Source organism: Melospiza melodia, chromosome 9, assembly GCF_035770615.1.
Source record: "Melospiza melodia melodia isolate bMelMel2 chromosome 9, bMelMel2.pri, whole genome shotgun sequence".
Lineage (NCBI taxonomy): Eukaryota > Metazoa > Chordata > Aves > Passeriformes > Passerellidae > Melospiza > Melospiza melodia.
The window spans coordinates 16,410,840-16,429,644 of record NC_086202.1 but is presented as its reverse complement, the minus strand read 5'-3'; the positions used below and the strand labels follow the sequence as shown (position 1 = coordinate 16,429,644).

Genomic DNA, 18,805 nt, shown 5'->3' with positions numbered 1-18,805 from the left:
TTTGAATAGGAATATCTGGAATTGCCTACTAAATTTGGTTTAACTTGGAGTAGGCGGCAGAGAGCAGCAGGAAGTCATGATGGAAAAAAAAATGGGTGTCAGGAAAAAAATTGGCCTAGAGGCTCTGTATCTAGAGGCTTTCTTGTGTCTCTAAGTAGATGCTATGACAGAGGCCTATTTTTATGGGGTCATGCATTATCTTCAAAGTGGACCCAGAAGGGAGTGCTGCCAGTTCATGACAGTCCTTTTCTTCTATCACAAATGTCATCATTTAAAAGCAATATGTGCTAAGAAAGACCCAAGCAAAAATAATTTAGATACATTGTCTAAATATGAAGGGAAATTTTAAGCCTTCATAAATTCTGTATTTTCACTGCAGGTAAGTGTTTTGTAGGCACATTTGAGTTTATCTGAACATCATTACTCTGACAGAAATTCAGTCTTTCATGTTACTTAAAAAAAAAAAAAAAAAACCAAAAAAAAAACCAAAATCTTTTAGTGTCTTTCAGCAGTGCTAAGCACAAGGTCTCCAATTCAGAGGAGATGCTGGCCACTGCCCTCCCGCCCTCCCTTTGCTCTGTTTCCTTCACCTTGTGCCTCAATTGATGCAGTACAAAATTAAGAAAAGGTGACAGATAAAATGACACGTGACCTTTTAAGAAGCACGTTTTCCTGACACCCAGTTTCTCCTCCTACCTCTTTTTTTTCACCCCTGCAGTTAGAGGAGCTGTGCTAGTCACGAGTGTCTATCAGCTCTGTGTGCCAGTCCTGGGGCTGGGCTCACATATCTGCACAACAAACTCTCCTCAGTGGAAAATTCATCCCTGGACTGGGGCAAAGCAAGTTACTGGAGGGAATGTAACAGGGACTCAGTGTGTCATTCTTGCCCAGAGGACTCAAGGGGAAGAGATCAGATTCATCCTTGCCTCCTCCCACTTGTAGCTGACAGAAAATAATTGATTGTCAGTCAATTGACAGTCAATAATTGATTCAGTGAATCTTTCTAAGAAATTTAGGGTCATGTCAGGTGTTTGCTGAAGACAGAGCAGGGCTTGAGATGAACTCCTTTGTCCTGAAAAATGGCTAAGAGCAGTCTTGTTCTCAGTTGCAGCTGAGGCAGCTTCCAAGGTGCACAGCCTGTGAGCTCCAAGTGATCCCTCACAGAACCAGTGAATTACTCTAACCATATGCTAACACAACAGGTGCAAAAACAAGGTTAGTGTGTCAGTGGGTCTGCTGCCAACACGTGCCAATTTGGTAGCACAAATGCACAACTATTCACATTTATCTTAAAAGAAAGGCTCTGCACCTTATGCAGAAGCAATTTAAAAATAGGAGAGTGTTAGTTTCACATAGATAAACTTGGAGGACTGACATAAGATAATAAAAGGTACACAGCAAAGGGAAAGAACATTCAAATAAATCCCTGCAGGTCACTGTGGCCTGCTTTGAGTTCCTTCCAAATTTAGCCTGGAGGGTCCATGCCCATTTGAAGTTGTTTTTGTACACAGCACAACAAAACTGGTCCAAGCTGAGCTTCAAACAGAAAAACAAATTCCACTATCTTTTTCAAATTTTTCCTTCTTAAACACTTGATAACTTAAAACCTTCCAATAGCTGACAGAAAATTTGCTAGTTAAGAAGTTGTTTAGAAATCCCTGAGTTGAAAGACAGAATGTGAAGTGAACACCAATCAAGGTACCAAGGAACTATGGAAGATCTCCTCTGGGACTTGTCCCTGGAAAGGCTGTTACTGTTTGGGGCTTGTTTTGTAAACATACTTTTTCCTACAAGAGAAGGCATAAAATTTTTCCTATGAAGAAGCCACAAAGAGCAGATAATTGTCAGTCACTGGTGAAAATGTTTCCCTCTCACCTCCCAAAAATCAAAAAATTCTTAGACTTTTTAATATGGAAATTTTTTTATTGTTTGGGGTTCTTGGTTAACATTTATGTAAATAGTTCCATTTAGTAATTTTAAGTGCTGTGGTGTTTTGCAAAAGAACAGGGTAAAAATATCCTGTGTGCAGAATTACAATTTAATTTGTTAGCCATGTTTCTAATTCAGTTTTTAGCATAACAGAAATACCATTTTGTATTTTTGTACCAGGCCTAAAAAATCAAGGTCTTTTACTGATTTTAAATTTCTGGTTTGAAACTTTTTCACACGTAATTCACATTATGTTTATGGTGGTTTCTCTTCATTTAACTTCTTTTTCCTTAAACAATGGACAGAAGGCAGGGTTTCCAAATGGCACCATGTTCTAAGATTTATCAGGGCACTTGGCATCAGAATTAAAAAGACCATCAGACTTTGCCATTACTCACAGTAACCACCTGCCCAGCTGCTTTATACAATTCCTCCCAATTATAACCCCACAGAGGGGCTATATTAAGCCTTGTCACAGTTTGAATTTGGAACCCCTGTCCAAAGAGTATAATGTCACCTAAGCCTTCACATTTGTGCTGGGAACAGCTAGAGCAGAAGCAGGGGTTTAAACTAGGACACTGGCAGTGTGCCTGTAAAAAAAAACCAAAATGCCAATAAATCTTCTGTCCAAAGTATTTGGACAAAGTGTAACCTAGAAATTAAAAAGAATCAGTAACCAGGCAATTTCAAAATACAAACACGCAATCTTGGATTCCTTGTTTCCTTGTCAAGAAAAAGTATATTTCCAAAGTAAGTCAGTAACTAAAGGTTAAATCTGATTCCTTAGGCTGCTTTCCTAAAGGAGGAGCTTCAGTGCTGTGCCAAGCTGACTTCTATCCATACATACAGATATCAATCTTGAGCAACTCTGTGAGCTTGGCCTGTGTGGGAACATAGCTTGAATTTCATCCCTCCTGATCAGACTAATAATAATAGCAAGGCTATGACTACTTCATTCTGCCAACAGAACTGTTTAGGTGGTTTAGTATCACTTTGCAGAACATCTGCTTTTACTTCACCCCTTTTTCATTTTTGAATTAACTCTTATCACACCTACAGTGAACTCTTCTACCATCCCAACTGGGTAATTACCTCAATAAAAAAGACAAGGTAGCTGTACAAATGCTGCTTTGCAAGAAGGGCAAAGTGGTGCACACTCCACACAGCAGTGTTGCACTCCTGCCCATCCTCCATCCATCCTGCTGCCTCTCAAGCCCCTTGCAGCCTGCAGCCTTCGTGGCCCTGTGCAGTGGAAGGGCCAGCATGTCTTAACCCAAGCTTCCAAGTCAGCAGCTGCTGGACAAGGATGTTGCTTTAGAGAGTGGTCTCAGGGTGGCCATTAATGCATAATTTAGATATAACCACTATGGTTTCCCATAGCTTTTTTGAACAATGTAAGTAGCATGAATACTTGTTTCATTTCTTATTATACTGAAGCATAATGTTCTGATTTCTGGTTCTTCTCTTCAGGGATTTATTAAATATTCCTTTTAAGAATGTTATGAGCTCAGCATCAAAGTACATTATAAATCTGTCCAGAAATAAATAACACGGTGCTGGGGAATGTTAGCTAAGGGAATCTATGGTAGATTTATTTCTTTCTCTCCCACTCTTCTGCCAGTGCAGAGGCAAAGCTTTCAGATTCTTTTCCTATCCCAAAGGGACTGGCAGTTGACCAGCTTAATTATCAAAGCTCTCTATGTAAGTCAATATGACTACTCCAAATATTCCAATATTTTGCTAGACAGAACTAGGCCATGTGGGGGAAAAAAAAAAAACTAATTCAGCTCTTAGCCAAGGTGGGCTACACCTACAGGACTCTCTGAAACCTCTGCTAAAAACAGACCAGTTCTCCCTCAGAATATGGTGTTACTGTGCTGTTAGATGCAAAAAACAGTTTCTACTTTACACTCCCTATAAGGTAAATCCAACTTCTCAGAACTTCCCTCTCTCTCTGTTACCTGAGTAGATGCCAAGTGAGATCTGCTCAGAAAAGTACAATTTTATTTTATTCCAAGTTTGTTTTGCTAAAAGCTCTTTTCGCTAAATTGGAGGATTCCCAATACCTCCTGATGTTTCCTTACTGTGGTTTTTCTGTCTTGAACAAAATTAACACAGGCGTGTATCAGTAGTTGTGGTAAATCTGCGCTGTGGCTTCTCAGATTTTTGCTACAGCACAGACTGCTTTTGGATCTCTCCATGTAGCCATAAAAAGGGAAACTGATATTCTTAATAGCATTATCAAATACTGTTACAGTGTAAGGTCCTGAATGGAGAAGAAAACCCCTGAGCCATTTGTGCATGTGCTCTTATCAGTTCTACAGTGTTCTTCTCCCTTCTGAATGCACAGCAGACTTTGCTGGTTGTGTCAAACTGACTCAAATGATAATTTGTTTGCCTACTATTTAGGATCCCCAGTAACTAGCATGCATTCCATATATTTTTTCCAGGAATACCATTTATCTTAGATCAAATACAAATTAGGCCAACTTGTATCCAATGTTTATCTGTTGCAGAGAACTTCTGTTTACAAGCTAAGAAGGCCACAAGAACATCTGGGTCCTGTCATCTAGATTACAAGAGCTATTCTGGCCCACACTGAATAGTTTCCATGCAAGGACAGTATTGAGGAATATAGCAGCAGCTCTGCTCCATGAACTGTCCAGACAGCAGAGAAAGGATCATCAGCAAAATTCTTTCTGAAGAAAACCAGTTGGTAACCCAATGTGAAAAATGCTATTTCACTGTTAGATGTCTGTGGGACCTTGATTTGTGTGCACACATATTGTGTGCAGAGATAACACTTCCAATGTCTTTAAGGTTTTAAGATCTCCACACCAGTCTAACTTTCCATTCAGCTGTTCTGTTTCCAGTCTTGAAGTTGTTCAAGTTGTGAGACAGATCTGGAAGTAAAATAGGCTTCCATTGGGTATTTTCTGGGGAAGTGAGGTAGGAGACTCAGTTAAGTATTTCTCATCTTGAAGACCAAAGGGCCTGACCAGATGAGGCAAAGAATTGAAAAGGAAAGAGAGAAGGATGACCATTCATGTTCCTGGAACCGTTCCAGAGAGATAGAACATAAGATATATTTAGTAACCTTGCTGTTGAAATGAAATATTGTGTAACTTCACCTTTTAGCAGCAATAGTTAGCATTTGTGTAATCATGCAAAGTAAAAATCACCTACTTTTTAATTATAAAGAAATGTATTCAGTAACTCTAAAATATAAAAAGGAAAACTTTAAAATATACTTCCCAGATAGCTAAAATCTTCATTACATAGCATTACCCTATACACTAAAATTATTGCCATTTAAAGAGGAATTTATCAGGTATTAGGCATTGGCTGTATTGGCCAAGTACACAGTGCTGTGCTAAATAATCACATTCCCGGGTGAAATTTAGCACCATTTACTATTTTGAGGCAGTCAGATTACATCACTGTGTACCCATGATCCTGAGAGTCACTATAAGGCATCATTTCAACAATCAAGGCATGTTTGATAAAAGAAGAAAATTAGTAATTTTCTAAACTTAATGGAAAAATTATCTTCCATGGATAAACAAAGACATAAATTACTGCTATAAGGCTTCATATGAACTATATAGAAGAAATCTCAGTTGCTTATAATAATTAGAGATTTTAAAAAGTAGATTACAGAAATAATCCTAGAATAAACTGCCTAAATAAAGTGCTTAAAACTTTCTCTCTCTTGCTAAAGGCTTTTAACTTATTTTTGCAATTTAATTTGCTTTCAAGTATATATACTGTTCAAGTATATAGTTATTTTAGAACTTTCTGATTATTCAATTTTTTCTAACTTTTGTTAGACTCAAGCCTTCAATAAATTTAAAGTGTAACCAGCAGTTCTGCTGGTTTTTTTTGATCTCAGAGATCTGATAAAGGGATTCTGTCTTCAACTGACTCAGGGAACAAATAAATTAAATATACATTCCTTAAGTGAGGATTAGCCCCTTATTTGTAAAGTGGCTGTCTAGTCTGCATTCAGGTAGGAAGGCAAATATCTTTATCTGGTAAATATCTGAGTATTATGACATTTTTCTGTTAAAGACAAAAATATCTTTGGATGAAGATTTTAAACCTTGCTTGCAGGAACATAAGAATTGTCTTAATGGAGCACTTTTTTCCTCAAAGAATATCCCTCACAAAATATACTCTACCCTTTCTGAGACATTACTGGTTACGATGAATTTTAAGGTGTGGGAAAAATCTTCCCAAAGGAGAAGTTTCTAGCTATACTGCTGGTTTAGCTCTGTGATAATTTATGCTTAGTAGGACATATACATAACTGTGTTCACTTCTCAAAATCCTTTTAAAAATAAAAAAATTGTATTCATTTTTATAGGCTTTTACTGAAGATTACTGACCATTAGAGTGTGACACCAACAACCATTTGAACGTTTCCTACTTTCTGTCACTAAGTTAAAAATCTGCGTGTATTGTTCACAGTAAGTCTTAGGATTTTAATGGTTTAATGTCTGATTTCAATATCACTGTAATGACATTCTTTCTTTTCATCAAAATTCCTCTTCTGAATCACTGCCATGGACTACTTTTCAGCAGGAGCCTTCCATTATAAATACTGAAGTTCACTGGATTTGACAATTATTACTTCATGGTGAAACTGTAAAAACTTCTTAAACTAAGTAACTTTTCCTTAGGCTGAAGTCAAGAATATCTTGTTCATTCTCCTATTTTTTCCCTGGACTGTGGAACTAGCTGTTCCAAGAAGCCATCATTTGAATTGTTGAGAAATTGCCTCTCAAAGATCTGGCCTGAAATAACAACTTGACAATCTATGTGCAACTATTTGGAGTGGTAAACTACTACTTCCTTAAAAAAACATTACATTTAGTTTCTTCTTTGCTTTCCTTCACACTGCCTGCTCTGGATGGTATTTACGTACTATAGGCAACCAATTCAGGTATCCAAATTAAAAGTATAGGCTTCTTATGCCATCAGTGGAAAGAGGAACAGTGCTTCAGAGGGCAATTAAGAGTAAAACACTGAGAAATCTGCTGCTTTGTTAATTTATTGGAGGACCTGGGCACTTCTGTTAAAGGCCTGGGGCAGATTATTAAGATGTCTGAACCTCCACAGAGCCTTTTATATTTTTTTTTTGCTTTTAATTGGGACAGAAAACAAGTACCAAAATTTGTTAATAGAATGTCACTTGAATTGCCATTTAAATGCATGGAGAGTCTCTTGTTACTTGTTGGTTGCTCCTTCTAAACATTCTCCCTTCGGATGATTTTTCAAGAGAATTGCTCTTTCCCTATTACTGTCTCAGTCAGTTCTACACAGATTTTAACCTAATTAGCCCACTATTTTTTTTTTCTTTTGACTGGCTCCAGAAAAAATGAATTTCATGGCTGGACAGATATTCTGGTTTGCCTTCAATTGCTTTCAGCATGTTCATATTATTATCCCTATTTGAGGTACAGATGAATCTGTTTTGCTGGCATCCCCAGTCAATGTTGATCTTTGGCCCTACTGCTCCTCTGCTGCTTGTGGTTTCTTCCCAATAAAAAATCACAACTTCCCAGGCCTCTGCCATGTTCTCATGCTGGCACCCTGTGTAGTTCTGCTTTGCACGCAAGGAGCCTACGCTTTTAAAAAAGCTCTCTGTCACCCCAGAATGTTCCAGACACTACAGAAAAACAAACAAGAGCTCCATTTAAGCCCTCTAGACATGTTTCTGTCCAGCAGTTTTTGACTGGAACAATTTTAAACAAATCACGGGCATCCTGGACCAAAGGTTTCTTTTTTCTGTGCAATCTAGTTTCCATGAACTCTTATAGAACACAAGCTTCTCCCTAGCACTAAAAAGGATCTTCTCTAACTGCTGTCCCCACAGCTGGTCATGCAGCTGCTGAACAATTATCTGGGTTGCTGCATACACAGATAGAGTATTTTGATAACTAAATGGCCTCCCAATACAGCTTGTTAGCAACTGACAGTATCTCCCCATATCCTAGAGGGACCCCTTGGCTTTGTGCTTGCTCCTCTCTGAAAAGCTTAATCTCTCAACATTTCACCATCTCCGTGTCTCCTCTTTTTTTTTTTTTTTTTTTCTTTTTAATTCCTTTGTTATTCCAGAACAACATTTTATGATTATTACACTTTACCCCCAACCACTGGTTAAATATAGGTGTTGCATATAAAACACCACTAACTACACATGGGTAACTGGCAGAAAAAAAGAACCAGTTCCTGCTTGTTTAAGAGACATACCCAAAGTACTTGATGGATGAAATAAGAAGGGGAAGGGAGAAAGTTTCTGTAAAGATCCAGTATTACACATACTCACTGATGTACAGCCTGTACTGCTTTGATTTTGCAGTGAGCCTATATTTCATAAACTATATTTTAATTTAGAAAAAGAAGCTTGCACTGAGAAAGTTTCTATTTATACTTATAAGAATATAGTAATAAACAACAGATCACTTCTGTTTCTCTCCAAAATAAACTCTTTTCTTTACAGGAATGTTTTATTATTTCCTGATGTACACATTAATTATCCCTGGTTTGGGCTTTTTTCCCAAGTCTCATCTGGAAATACTTCAAATGGAATAAATTTTAAATCATTCTGCTTTTGGAATAAGCTAAATTTCTGAACTCATGAAATGTTCTATTTATTCCAGCATTTTACTTTGCTTCCAAGAGCAAGGCAAAGAACTGCGGGGACCAATTAGAAAAAACTGGAAAATCCTCATAACATGAAGGGCTGACAGGAGAAAATCCTAAATGCCTAGTAGATTGGTATGAACAGTGTCTCTCCCCATAAGTAACCCTTAATCTCCTAAGCAGAAAGAAAAATAATTTCTTCTTAAGGCTGCAAAGCTGCTCTAGTCTTTCCATGCCCAACAATCCCTCTTTTCCTTTCTTTTTCTGTATATTTCTGTATTTATTTTTCTTTTTCTTTTTTCCCCGTCATTTTTTCTATTTTTTCCTTCCTTTTTATCTCCTTTCCTTTCCTGCCCTCTAGTGACCAACCAAGCATGTTCCTAAACAAACTGAGCACACTTCCAAAATACTTCATGTTTCTGTTTTGTGAGGTTATGCCACCAGAATAAATATATTTCAAAGGCAGAGGCCATTGTTATATCCCAAATTACACTAAAAGAAATAACAGTGAAATGTTTCTAGGCTGTTCATGGCTGAGCCTCTTAGGCTGGGTTAGTAACAGGTCAGTTACAAACCCCCTGCTGCATCTAGAAAAGTCCCTGCCACCTGTATTGAGTGGGATTTGGCATATATTTCAGCTGTGGTTTCCTAACCATGCTATTGTACAGAAGAAGGAAGCAAAATATTGAATTTTAATGAGATTATTTTCTCATAAAATAAATAAACATATAAATAACATAAAAGAGGCGGTATGTATGGTGAATCTCAAAAGTCACTGAGAAGGCTATTAACACACCAGTACCAAAATATGCCGTGAGTCTTTGCCTCCTGAATTCAAGGCTATTTGAATCCTGCTCTTACAGAGTAATTTTTTTATTGTTTGCATTCATAAAGACCTGCGGTAGTTTCACAGTCAAGCTATCACAAAGATATGCTGGAAAAGGAAATCAGGCTGCAGATAATTTAGAATAAAGTACCTTTTGGGTACAGTGATGTGGAGAAAATGTAGAATTTATTTCAGGCTATGCTCTTTATAATCATGCTCCAGCAGAACAGTAAAATATTGTTCTGGATTTTAAATTACTGAAAAGACTGAGGAGCAGGGTGTGTTTGTGTTTACACAGGTATTTGCACTTCCACAGATTTCTAGATACAAAGTCCCTTCTTTAATTTTGAAATGAAAGCAGTCAAGTTAATGCATTTGCTGCTTTTCTGCTTCTGCAGAGAAGGGTTTATGCACTCAAAAGCTTGTATCATTTTCCAAGTTATGCTAATGGTGATGATAAAAGATACAAATGGCAGCGTTGCAGGTCTTGTTTTCAGTCTGTGGTGCCTGCAGGCAGGAAGGGAAGCTCTCATCATGCACACTTTGGAGAAGTTGGAAGGTCTGAGAGGGCCTATGAGCCACAGTTTATTTGGGAACATCATGGCCCCATGCAAAGCAGTGGATGGATTATGTACGTGTGGGACTCTGGCTATTCCCTGCCTGCTGAGCACAGCTTGAAATTTCAATGGAGACACAGAGATAAACCAGTGGGATTACAGAAATACACATGACTGAGGCATCACGTTTGTCAAAGCATGTGGTTCCTGCCCTGTGCTGGCTGCATTCTTCTGTCACTGCTGCTGTGGCTGTGTGTAAGTTACCAAACTGAACACACACTGACACAAGCATCAACCTTGCTCTGTCACTAGCATGGTGACAGCCTGGTACAGCTTGTAGTCTTCCCCAAAAAATTCCTGAGTTCAATTTAGGAATTAGCATGGACCAGGGAGAAAAAATTTGGATGTAACTGCCTTGTTTCAGGGACAGGGATGTTTGACAGAATGGAAGTGACTAGACTGTAAAAATGTGCTAGATCTTTTTCCTTGTACTTAAGTCATTTAATTTCCTGATGTGACAGAAGTCTGCAAGGTGAATTGACTTTGGAGGTACTCATCTCTGCATTTGCAACAGGAAGGTACTGACCCTATTCAACTACTTTTTTCCAAAGTGTTTTAATATGATGTGAATGAAAAAAAACCACGTTTCAGAATGATCAACTGAATTCTATTCCAGTCAATCCCAGAAGCTCAGGCTTCCCCATCAAGCCGATGAGCTAACTGCAGGGGCAGCGAGGGACAGAACACTCCCTATTCTCTTCCAAAACCTTGAATTGGCAAAGTCAACTAACAGGTTTTTTAATATCTGTGTTTCGAGATTAATAAAGAGAACTGTGTCATTTAAGTTGTATAATTTCCATTTCATAGTTATTATGCAAGTTCTGAACTTCCTCGGAGTCACGGTATTTTCCTATATAAGCAACTGTGCAAGGATCATGAAGCCATTGGCACCAAAATGCAGTCTTACACACTTGCAGGGGGGAAAATCCCTACATTTAATTACTGAGAGCACCTAAGGCATATTTGTACATCTGGGACGAATGGCTGGCGCTGTATTTATTTTCTGCTCCTCACCATCCCTCCCGGGGGAGCAGGGGGCACTGAGGGCAGCCCGTGAGGGGCCGCGCTGGGCTCCGCTCCCGGCCTCGGCCGCAGCACCGCGGCCCGGCGCTGGGAGGCTCCCGCCGCGCGCGCCTGCGCACGAGGCCGGCGGTGCCCGGATCCCTCCGCCGGGCGCAGCGCCCGCCCGGGAGCGCGTGCGGAGCCCCCCGGGCCGTGAGGGGCGGCGGGCGGGGGCTGCGCGGGGCCCGGCCCGGCCATGGCGGGGCGAAGGTGCGCGGGAGGCGCGGCCGCCCTGGCCGAGGCGCCGGGCTGCGGCGCGGCGGCGGCCGAGCCGGCCCGGGAGCTGTTCGAGGCCTGCAGGAACGGGGACGTGGAGCGGGTCAAGCGGCTGGTGCGGCCCGAGAACGTGAACAGCCGCGACACGGCGGGCAGGAAGTCCAGCCCGCTGCACTTCGCCGCAGGTACCGGGGCAGGGGGAGCCGGGCGGCAGCGCCGCCTCCCCGGGGCGCCGGGCCGGGCCGCGGGGCAGCGCCGGGAGCACCGGGCCGCTCGGGCCTCGCGGCTCGGGCCGGGCGCTGCGCTGGGGTCCGAGCGCTCCGCTGGCCCCGAGCATCGCCCCCACCCCGCGGCCCTGCCCGGCCCTGGGGCCGAACCGGTGTCACCCGCGCGGAGGGGTCAGCGAGCGGTACGGCCGTGTCTGCTCGTTTATTTCATTTTTCTTCTTTTCCCTTTTTTTAAAAAAAAAACAAACCTCATCTGGCTTTGAGGACGCATCTGGAGTGGGGTTTCTGCGTTCGTGTTGTGACACGTGAGCTCTGACAGGGACACGTCCCACGTACAGTTCTCATGGATTCCAGCGGGCCTGTGCCTGTGCGTTTTTAGAATTGAACTCGTGAAGGTGTTTGTCAGACACCACCGTTTCTAAGCTTTTTTCGTTCTTATCTTTGACAAATGGACTTTGTTAATTCAGGACGTAAGTGAGCAAACGCCTGGCGTCACTGCTTTTACTGGCAGCTGGCCAGAAGATTGTATCCCACCTTTTCAGACAAAGACCTGACTGTGACTGCTGTTTTCATGTTGGTTGTTTTGGTTTAATTACAGCCTTAGATGTAGGACTCCAGGGCTGACAGGCTGCAGAAAACACCAGCTGCTTTTCAGCTAATCAATATGGATAGTAACAAAGATGTTTGTTTCTTTGTTAGATTGTTTTGGTAAAGGTTTCAGGTGTCCTTTCCTCATGTTAAAAGAGCTTGACTCAGACTTAGGTCTAGGTTCTTGAAAGTCTCCTCAGGACAGCAGTATGTAATAAATTCAAGAAGCTTAATTGGCAAGAGAGCTCAGGAGACAAAATATCCTGTCAGAGGAAAATAAATTTTTGTAGCTAATTTTTTATATGCAGCAATCCTTCCTGTCCACTTATAAACTCTGAGCTTCTAAACAGATGTGTATGTTTTAGAGCATTTGAGAGAAGTGAGGGGTAGGTTTTATTTATTTATTTGCTTTTGGTTAGTTTGGGGGTTTTTTGCCTAAATGTTTCTCATTCACTATAATGATCTGATTTATCTCTCTGAACAGGCGTGATCTGTCTTGACTTTAAATAACTCCTGATCTGTAGAAAGATTTTTCTTTTAAAATGTGTAGCCATAGGTTCGTGTAGTTGTTAGATTTCCAAGGTTGAACAGGTTGGTGTGTAAATGGGAGACACTGTTGTCATCCCGAATCTTCTTCCAACTTGCTACAGAGAAATGTACTGCTCCTCTCAGCGGCCTGTAGGAGATGCTGAGAGTTTCTGGTTAAATGGGACAGAAAACTTGTGTGATTTCTCTGAGGAACTCTCTTTAGCCCTCAGGTCGAGCTCTGCTGTTGTCAGCCCACCTGCAGTAGGCTCTGTGTGAAAGGTGGACATAAGTAGCTCTTGGACTTGGGCCTGACTGGTTTTGTTTGGTTTTGCCTTTCCCCTGTTATTCACAGTTGGAATAATACTCACTTCTTTTGTCTTTGCCTCTGAAAGAGTCACATTCCAGGAAGTAAAAGCAAAAATCTGTTTCATTCTGGCTTTGTTTATCCTGGTTGTCTGGGTGTTCTTAGAAAATACATTACAAAACTTCTCTGACTAGTTTCATTCAGTTTCAAGATTTCTTTTATGGAGGAGTTTGAGCTGAAATACATAATGTCATCATGTTTTGTATTGCCCTTTTTTCCTTTTTTAGTGGCATTCTGGGTCTGAATTTGGGTTCTAATTTTTAAATCTTTTCCCAGATCTTACTTAACAATTTAAAAAAAAAATAAACCCAATTCCTTTTTTTTCATGTGTCAGTTTGTAAAGGCAGATTTTGAAGTAAAAGATGTAAAAGAAAAAAAGCTTCAGGCTCTCCCTAGAAATGTGTCATTATCAGAAGTAATACATATTGGAGTTTTGCTGGAGGTTGCTCTTTGGATTTTGTAGTACACAACTGTGTGTGATAGTTAAGTTATCCTGAAGGTTTAGACAAGAGCCCACCATCCTTCACAATAAAAGAGGCTCCATCCTTTCCCATCATAAACTGCATCTACTTCCTCAAGTCAGTCTTTTTCATCACAGTGTGTGTCAAAGTTCAAAGTATCACAGGGTTTTAAGGACTTGGCAGGTACTAAAATGCCCTTCCTGCAATCTAAATTTCATAAAATATATGAACACCCAAGGCAGGGGAGAAGAATTTGAGCTGAATTCTTTCTGTTAGCTTTTTATCCCATCAGAAGTAGCTGAATGTCAATTATAACCCACTGTGATTGTAAATAAATACCTTTTTTAAATTATGCACCGTTGTACATTTCGTCTATGATTAATAATTGTGAATTGTCAGCTAAAAATTTGTACCTTTCCAGGGAACAAGTGCAGTGAGCTGCTCAGCTGTCACAGGTGATAGAAGATGGTCAGCTCGGGGTCCTGAGTAGCCAGCCTTTCTTGTTGACAATTAAAAGAAAGAGTTCATATGATAAGACCATTACCGTGCACAGTTGAAAGGTGTGATCCCATCTAGGTGGTCTCTTGATAAAAGCTCAAGAGCTAAAGAAAACACCTACCTCTTAAAAATTACAGTGTTGGGGTTTTTTAAAGTGTTGAAATAGTTTTTCCTGCAGCCAGCTGAGGGTGAAGAGGAGCTGTAAGAGCAGGCAGTGACTGCCTTCCCTGATAGCAAAGGCTGCCCCTGCTTTCCACGCTCAGGAAAGAGCAGAGGCAGAGACCATTGTGCAGTTTGGCCACTTCCTCTGTACTCATGCATCCTTTAGAAAGCAATGGGAAAATAATTCCCCTTCCATATATGGTGCCCTGTTGTACAGATGCTTCCCCAAGGAAGTAAGGAATCCCTGCTGTGCACTGGGGGCTGGACAGAAGTTACAAAAATTGGTGTGATACAAATGAGTTCATTTCATGGACATTAAATTAGCTGCAGGGATGTTGCTGTACTGAAGGTACTTTGTGAATAGATGCTGCCTTTGCTGGGAGGGAAGCTGTGGATTGCTCATGAATTGGATCTGATTGAACCTCTGTATTAAATGGAGGGATCTGAGGGAATTCTCTATGCCTATAATAAGGTTTACTACAGCTGATTTTCAATTATGATGTTGATTCCTGGTGAGGAATTTTACTTATAAAAATGTGACTTTACATCTACACCTTGAGGGGTGGGAATTCTTCTGTACAAGAATGAGTGGTTTAGCTGCCAGATAGTTAGTAAAGAATTTGATCAGAGTCTTTTGTAGCGTAATTGCAGCAGTCCTGGAGAACATTTCTCGGTACTCCGAAGAAAATACCGAGCACTTTGTACTCAAATAACAGTTTTGATTATGTGTTTGCAGGACTCTGCACATGTGAAGGTCTCTTCTGAGTAGTTCCTCAGAATAATTTAGTACATTTTGAGTATATATTCAAACTATAAACAGAATTTTTTGAAAGCTTGAGGAAACAAGAAAAATGTCCGGACACATTTAAGAAAAATAACAGTATTTATAAGACTTAGAATAGCTGAACATATTGAAAAATGAGAAACATTATGCATATAATGTAATATAGACAATAAGACTGCATGGATATAGCCACTAAGAATTTTTTTGGCAGCAGAACTATGCTTGCATGTGCAGTGAATATGAGTTACTGTGCCTGTGCAGGTAAATTGGTTTTGCATGGACCATGTGTCTGATCCAGTTCTCATCCCAAGTATTCTGAGCTTCTGTTCTCTGTTAGGACAGGCAGGGTGGGTAAGTGCCATGGTGAGATTCAAAAGTGAATTTGCTGTAGGGTCTGTGGTTCTGGCCTCATATGGAGATAGTTAAGCAAATACAGATACAGTTTGATGTCCTAGTTCATTTGCCATTGTATAAGTATGCCAGATACAGCTGAAACGTGAGGGAACCCTATCAAGGTATTAATTGTTTCTGTAATCTTTAATATTACTTTTCTACTGAATTCAGTCTAATTTTTAACAATTTCAGAAACATCCTTAGTATGTAAATGCTTCTTTAGCAAACCATGCCAGTTGTGATTGTCTTTAGGAGTGGTTACTGAAGTTTGTTGGTTTAATCTGCACATCTGGGGCAGGAATTTCTCTTCCCCCACCCTGAAGCCTTTTCTCCCCTTTCCTCTTGCAGGTTTTGGTCGGAAGGACGTGGTTGAGTATTTACTCCAGAGTGGTGCCAATGTCCACGCCCGGGACGATGGCGGCCTTATTCCTCTGCACAACGCCTGCTCCTTCGGCCACGCTGAGGTTGTCAATCTGCTCCTGCGGCACGGTGCAGATCCCAATGCTCGAGATAATTGGAATTACACTCCCCTTCATGAAGCTGCCATTAAGGGGAAGACAGATGTCTGCATTGGTAATTTTCTCCCACTCTTCCTGTGACTGACTCACTTGTTTTCACTGTGAACAATCTAGAACCCTTTTAAGACCACTTTAACTCTATGGAGCTATGGCTGATACAAGGGTTAAAAGTAAACATCTTTCATAAACTTCAATTCAGATGTCACTGTTACAAGATACAGGTTTTTGGTTCTTTTTTTATAATTGTCTACCTATTAAGGTTCATCATGGGGAAAGTGCTTTAAAGTGATGATGATGGAGCTAAATTCTCTTCTATTTCAGCCTAGACTCTTATGCTGCCTTCTGCTTCTGATCACAGTGCAGTGGGAAGAACAAAAGTGATCTTAATAATGGATTCATTCTGTCTTATGTGTAGCAGCTGTGTTAAATTAGTTAAGGATGGGAAAACTTCAATTATATTGACTACCTGTTTTACCTACACAGTTCTTAAGAGGAACTCTTTAAGGAGTTAGACTCATAGTCGAAACACATTTCTAGGAGTTAGAAAGTTAGACTCATAGTCGAAACACATTTCTTGATTGTGTGGTTTGCTGCCATTTACTTTAAGAGAGCTGTACAGATAACATTGCCTGTTTGGCCTGACTGCAGCATGCACAGACTGCCACTGCTGTCTGCAGGTTATCACAGGATTTGGGGCAGCATGCTCTGGAGTTGATGGAAAATAGCTGAGTTTTGTGGTGGGTCAGTCACAAGCTTTCAAGAGAGATTGTCTCTGGTCAGTCTGTGGTTCTGTCTGTGTTCTCTTTCTGATCTGCTTTTTTCTCTTAAAATGTGTCTAGACATATTTCATCAGAGACACTGGTCACAGATGACATTGCAGAATGCTGACATTAAAAATCTGAAAAAGGAAGTTAGAATGTTTCTTTTGTTGTTTGCAGATTACAGTAATGTTATGTCTCATAAACCTTGTCTTGTAGAATTGTTTTATCATGGAAAACTTTGGCATTTTTGCAGTACTGTTGCAGCACGGTGCTGAACCAACCATCCGGAACACAGATGGAAGAACAGCTTTGGATCTAGCAGACCCGTCTGCAAAGGCAGTGCTGACTGGTAAGTGATAATCTTTAGATTCCTTTATGACTAGTAACAGTTGAACTGATGTAACACAGTAGTTTGGAGCTTGTCTTTTTGATACTACTTTAACTAGTCTCTGGTTTATAATTCTAAATAGAATTCACATATGGCTTTCATCATCTCAGTCATGGCATGTGTTCTGGATAGTTTATCATGCTAGTTCAATAATGAACTGTCAAATTTTTAGAGTCATAGAATGGCTTAGGTTGGAAGGGACCCTAAAGATCACATAATTCCAGCCCCCTGTCATGGGCAGGAATGTTGACTAGACCAGGCTGCTCAGACCCCATCCAACATGGCCTTAAACACATCCAGGGGCAGGGAATCTACAACTTCTCTGGACATCCTGTTCCAGTGCCTCACTACTCTCTGGGTAAAGAATTTCCTCCTAACATTTAATTTAAATCTCTCCTCTTCCAGTTTCAGCACATTTCCCTTTGTCCTATCAATACCCACATGTGTAAAAACTCACCCTTCCTCTTTTTTAAAAGCTCTCTTTAACAACTGAGAAGAGTATTTGTAAGTATTCTAGCACTTACGTTCTCTAAAATTTTTGAAGAGGAGGATAAATAGTAAACTTCACATGCAGATATTTATTTGATAGCTAAAGAAAGCCCTTTTGTCTTCTAGGTGAATACAAGAAAGATGAACTCTTAGAAAGTGCCAGGTATGTATGTTTGGAAAATAACTGGAATTAGTTGTATTTGCAGAATTTTGTGTCATTAATATATAGATATGTAGTCTTTGGAGCTTGCATTCCATCTAGATGCTAAGTTTTGCCTGTTTTCTGTGAATGAAGCTACAAAAGTAGTTCCATAAATGCATTTTTGTTTTCTCTTTAATGCTGACAATACAGAGGGGGATGTGTTGCGTCAGATCTGTTGAATGTTACCACAGTGAAAAATAGAAAACCAGAATAAGCTACTAAAATATGGGATAAGAATATTTCTGCTCATTTCACATCTTGTTTTTCAGGAGTGGAAATGAGGAAAAGATGATGTCTCTTCTTACACCATTAAATGTTAACTGTCATGCAAGTGATGGCAGAAAGGTATTTTTGTTTAAAACTGATTTAAAAGTAGTTATCTCTTACATGATCTGGTTACTGTTTGATCAGATTTTAAAAATGTTAAACATAAAATCTACTTGCTTCACTGTATGTAGGAAAATAAGATTCCACCTCTCTAGCAGCCAGCTTAGGGGTTGCTTTTTTGGGGTTTTTTTTTGGTTTTTTTGTTGTTGTTTTTTGGGTTTTTTTGTTTTTTAATCTTAAAAGGACTATGCAAGTAATTCTATATAGGATCAATAAGCAAACTCCTCAGTTGAAGCTTCTGCTTGACCTTCATATCTGCAGTGATAAAGAAGCGAGGCCTTTGCACAGATTTTTGTCCCTGTCAGGGAGAAATACACAGGTGCTTTATTTGACATGCACCCTTAGGCAAGTTGCTGCTCCTGATGCAGGAGCAAGCTGCTCATTGCTCTAAGTAAAGAAGGACATAAAAATGTTCAGAATCTCCATTCTGAAAAATCCTGAGTCTTCTGGTTTCAGCCCCTGGCCTACAGAAGGTTCAGGTTATTGAGTATCACTTTTTGGCATCATTATTCTCATGAAGTATTTGTACTCATTCACCCAAGTTTTGATTTAGTTACTTCCCCTTTGTGAAGCTTTGTGGTAAGATAACTGGGATCTCCAAAACACTGATGCATCTCTGTTTTCTCATCTGGTTATGAGGCTCATCCTCTAGGAACTGTAGAAATCTGGTTCAGTGGATGGGTTTGTAAATGCAGAGGATAAGATTCCTACTCACTCATTTGTAGCTCTGTCTTTTGTGCTGCTGATGCTTGAATGC

General features: G+C 40.1%; 1 protein-coding gene and 1 long non-coding RNA gene across 5 annotated transcripts in view; both read left to right on the top strand.

The window, feature by feature from the left end:
• Positions 1 to 7,831, top strand: part of LOC134421659 (uncharacterized) — a 49,259-nt gene extending 41,428 nt beyond the window's left edge. For 3 of the 4 annotated variants that reach the window (XR_010028648.1, XR_010028647.1, XR_010028649.1), the window contains one exon: positions 4,446 to 6,292. This is a non-coding gene — a long non-coding RNA (uncharacterized LOC134421659). The other variant, XR_010028650.1, reaches the window with a different exon arrangement.
• A 3,447-nt stretch (positions 7,832 to 11,278) lies between these two features.
• The window catches only part of TNKS2 (tankyrase 2), a 28,848-nt gene continuing 21,321 nt past the window's right edge, over positions 11,279 to 18,805 (top strand). Inside the window, exons 1-5 of the mRNA XM_063163522.1 lie at positions 11,279 to 11,483; positions 15,652 to 15,876; positions 16,836 to 16,931; positions 17,586 to 17,622; positions 17,931 to 18,006. Of these exons, the coding sequence (XP_063019592.1) occupies positions 11,279 to 11,483; positions 15,652 to 15,876; positions 16,836 to 16,931; positions 17,586 to 17,622; positions 17,931 to 18,006 (639 nt within the window). The remainder of the gene's footprint in view (positions 11,484 to 15,651; positions 15,877 to 16,835; positions 16,932 to 17,585; positions 17,623 to 17,930; positions 18,007 to 18,805) is intronic.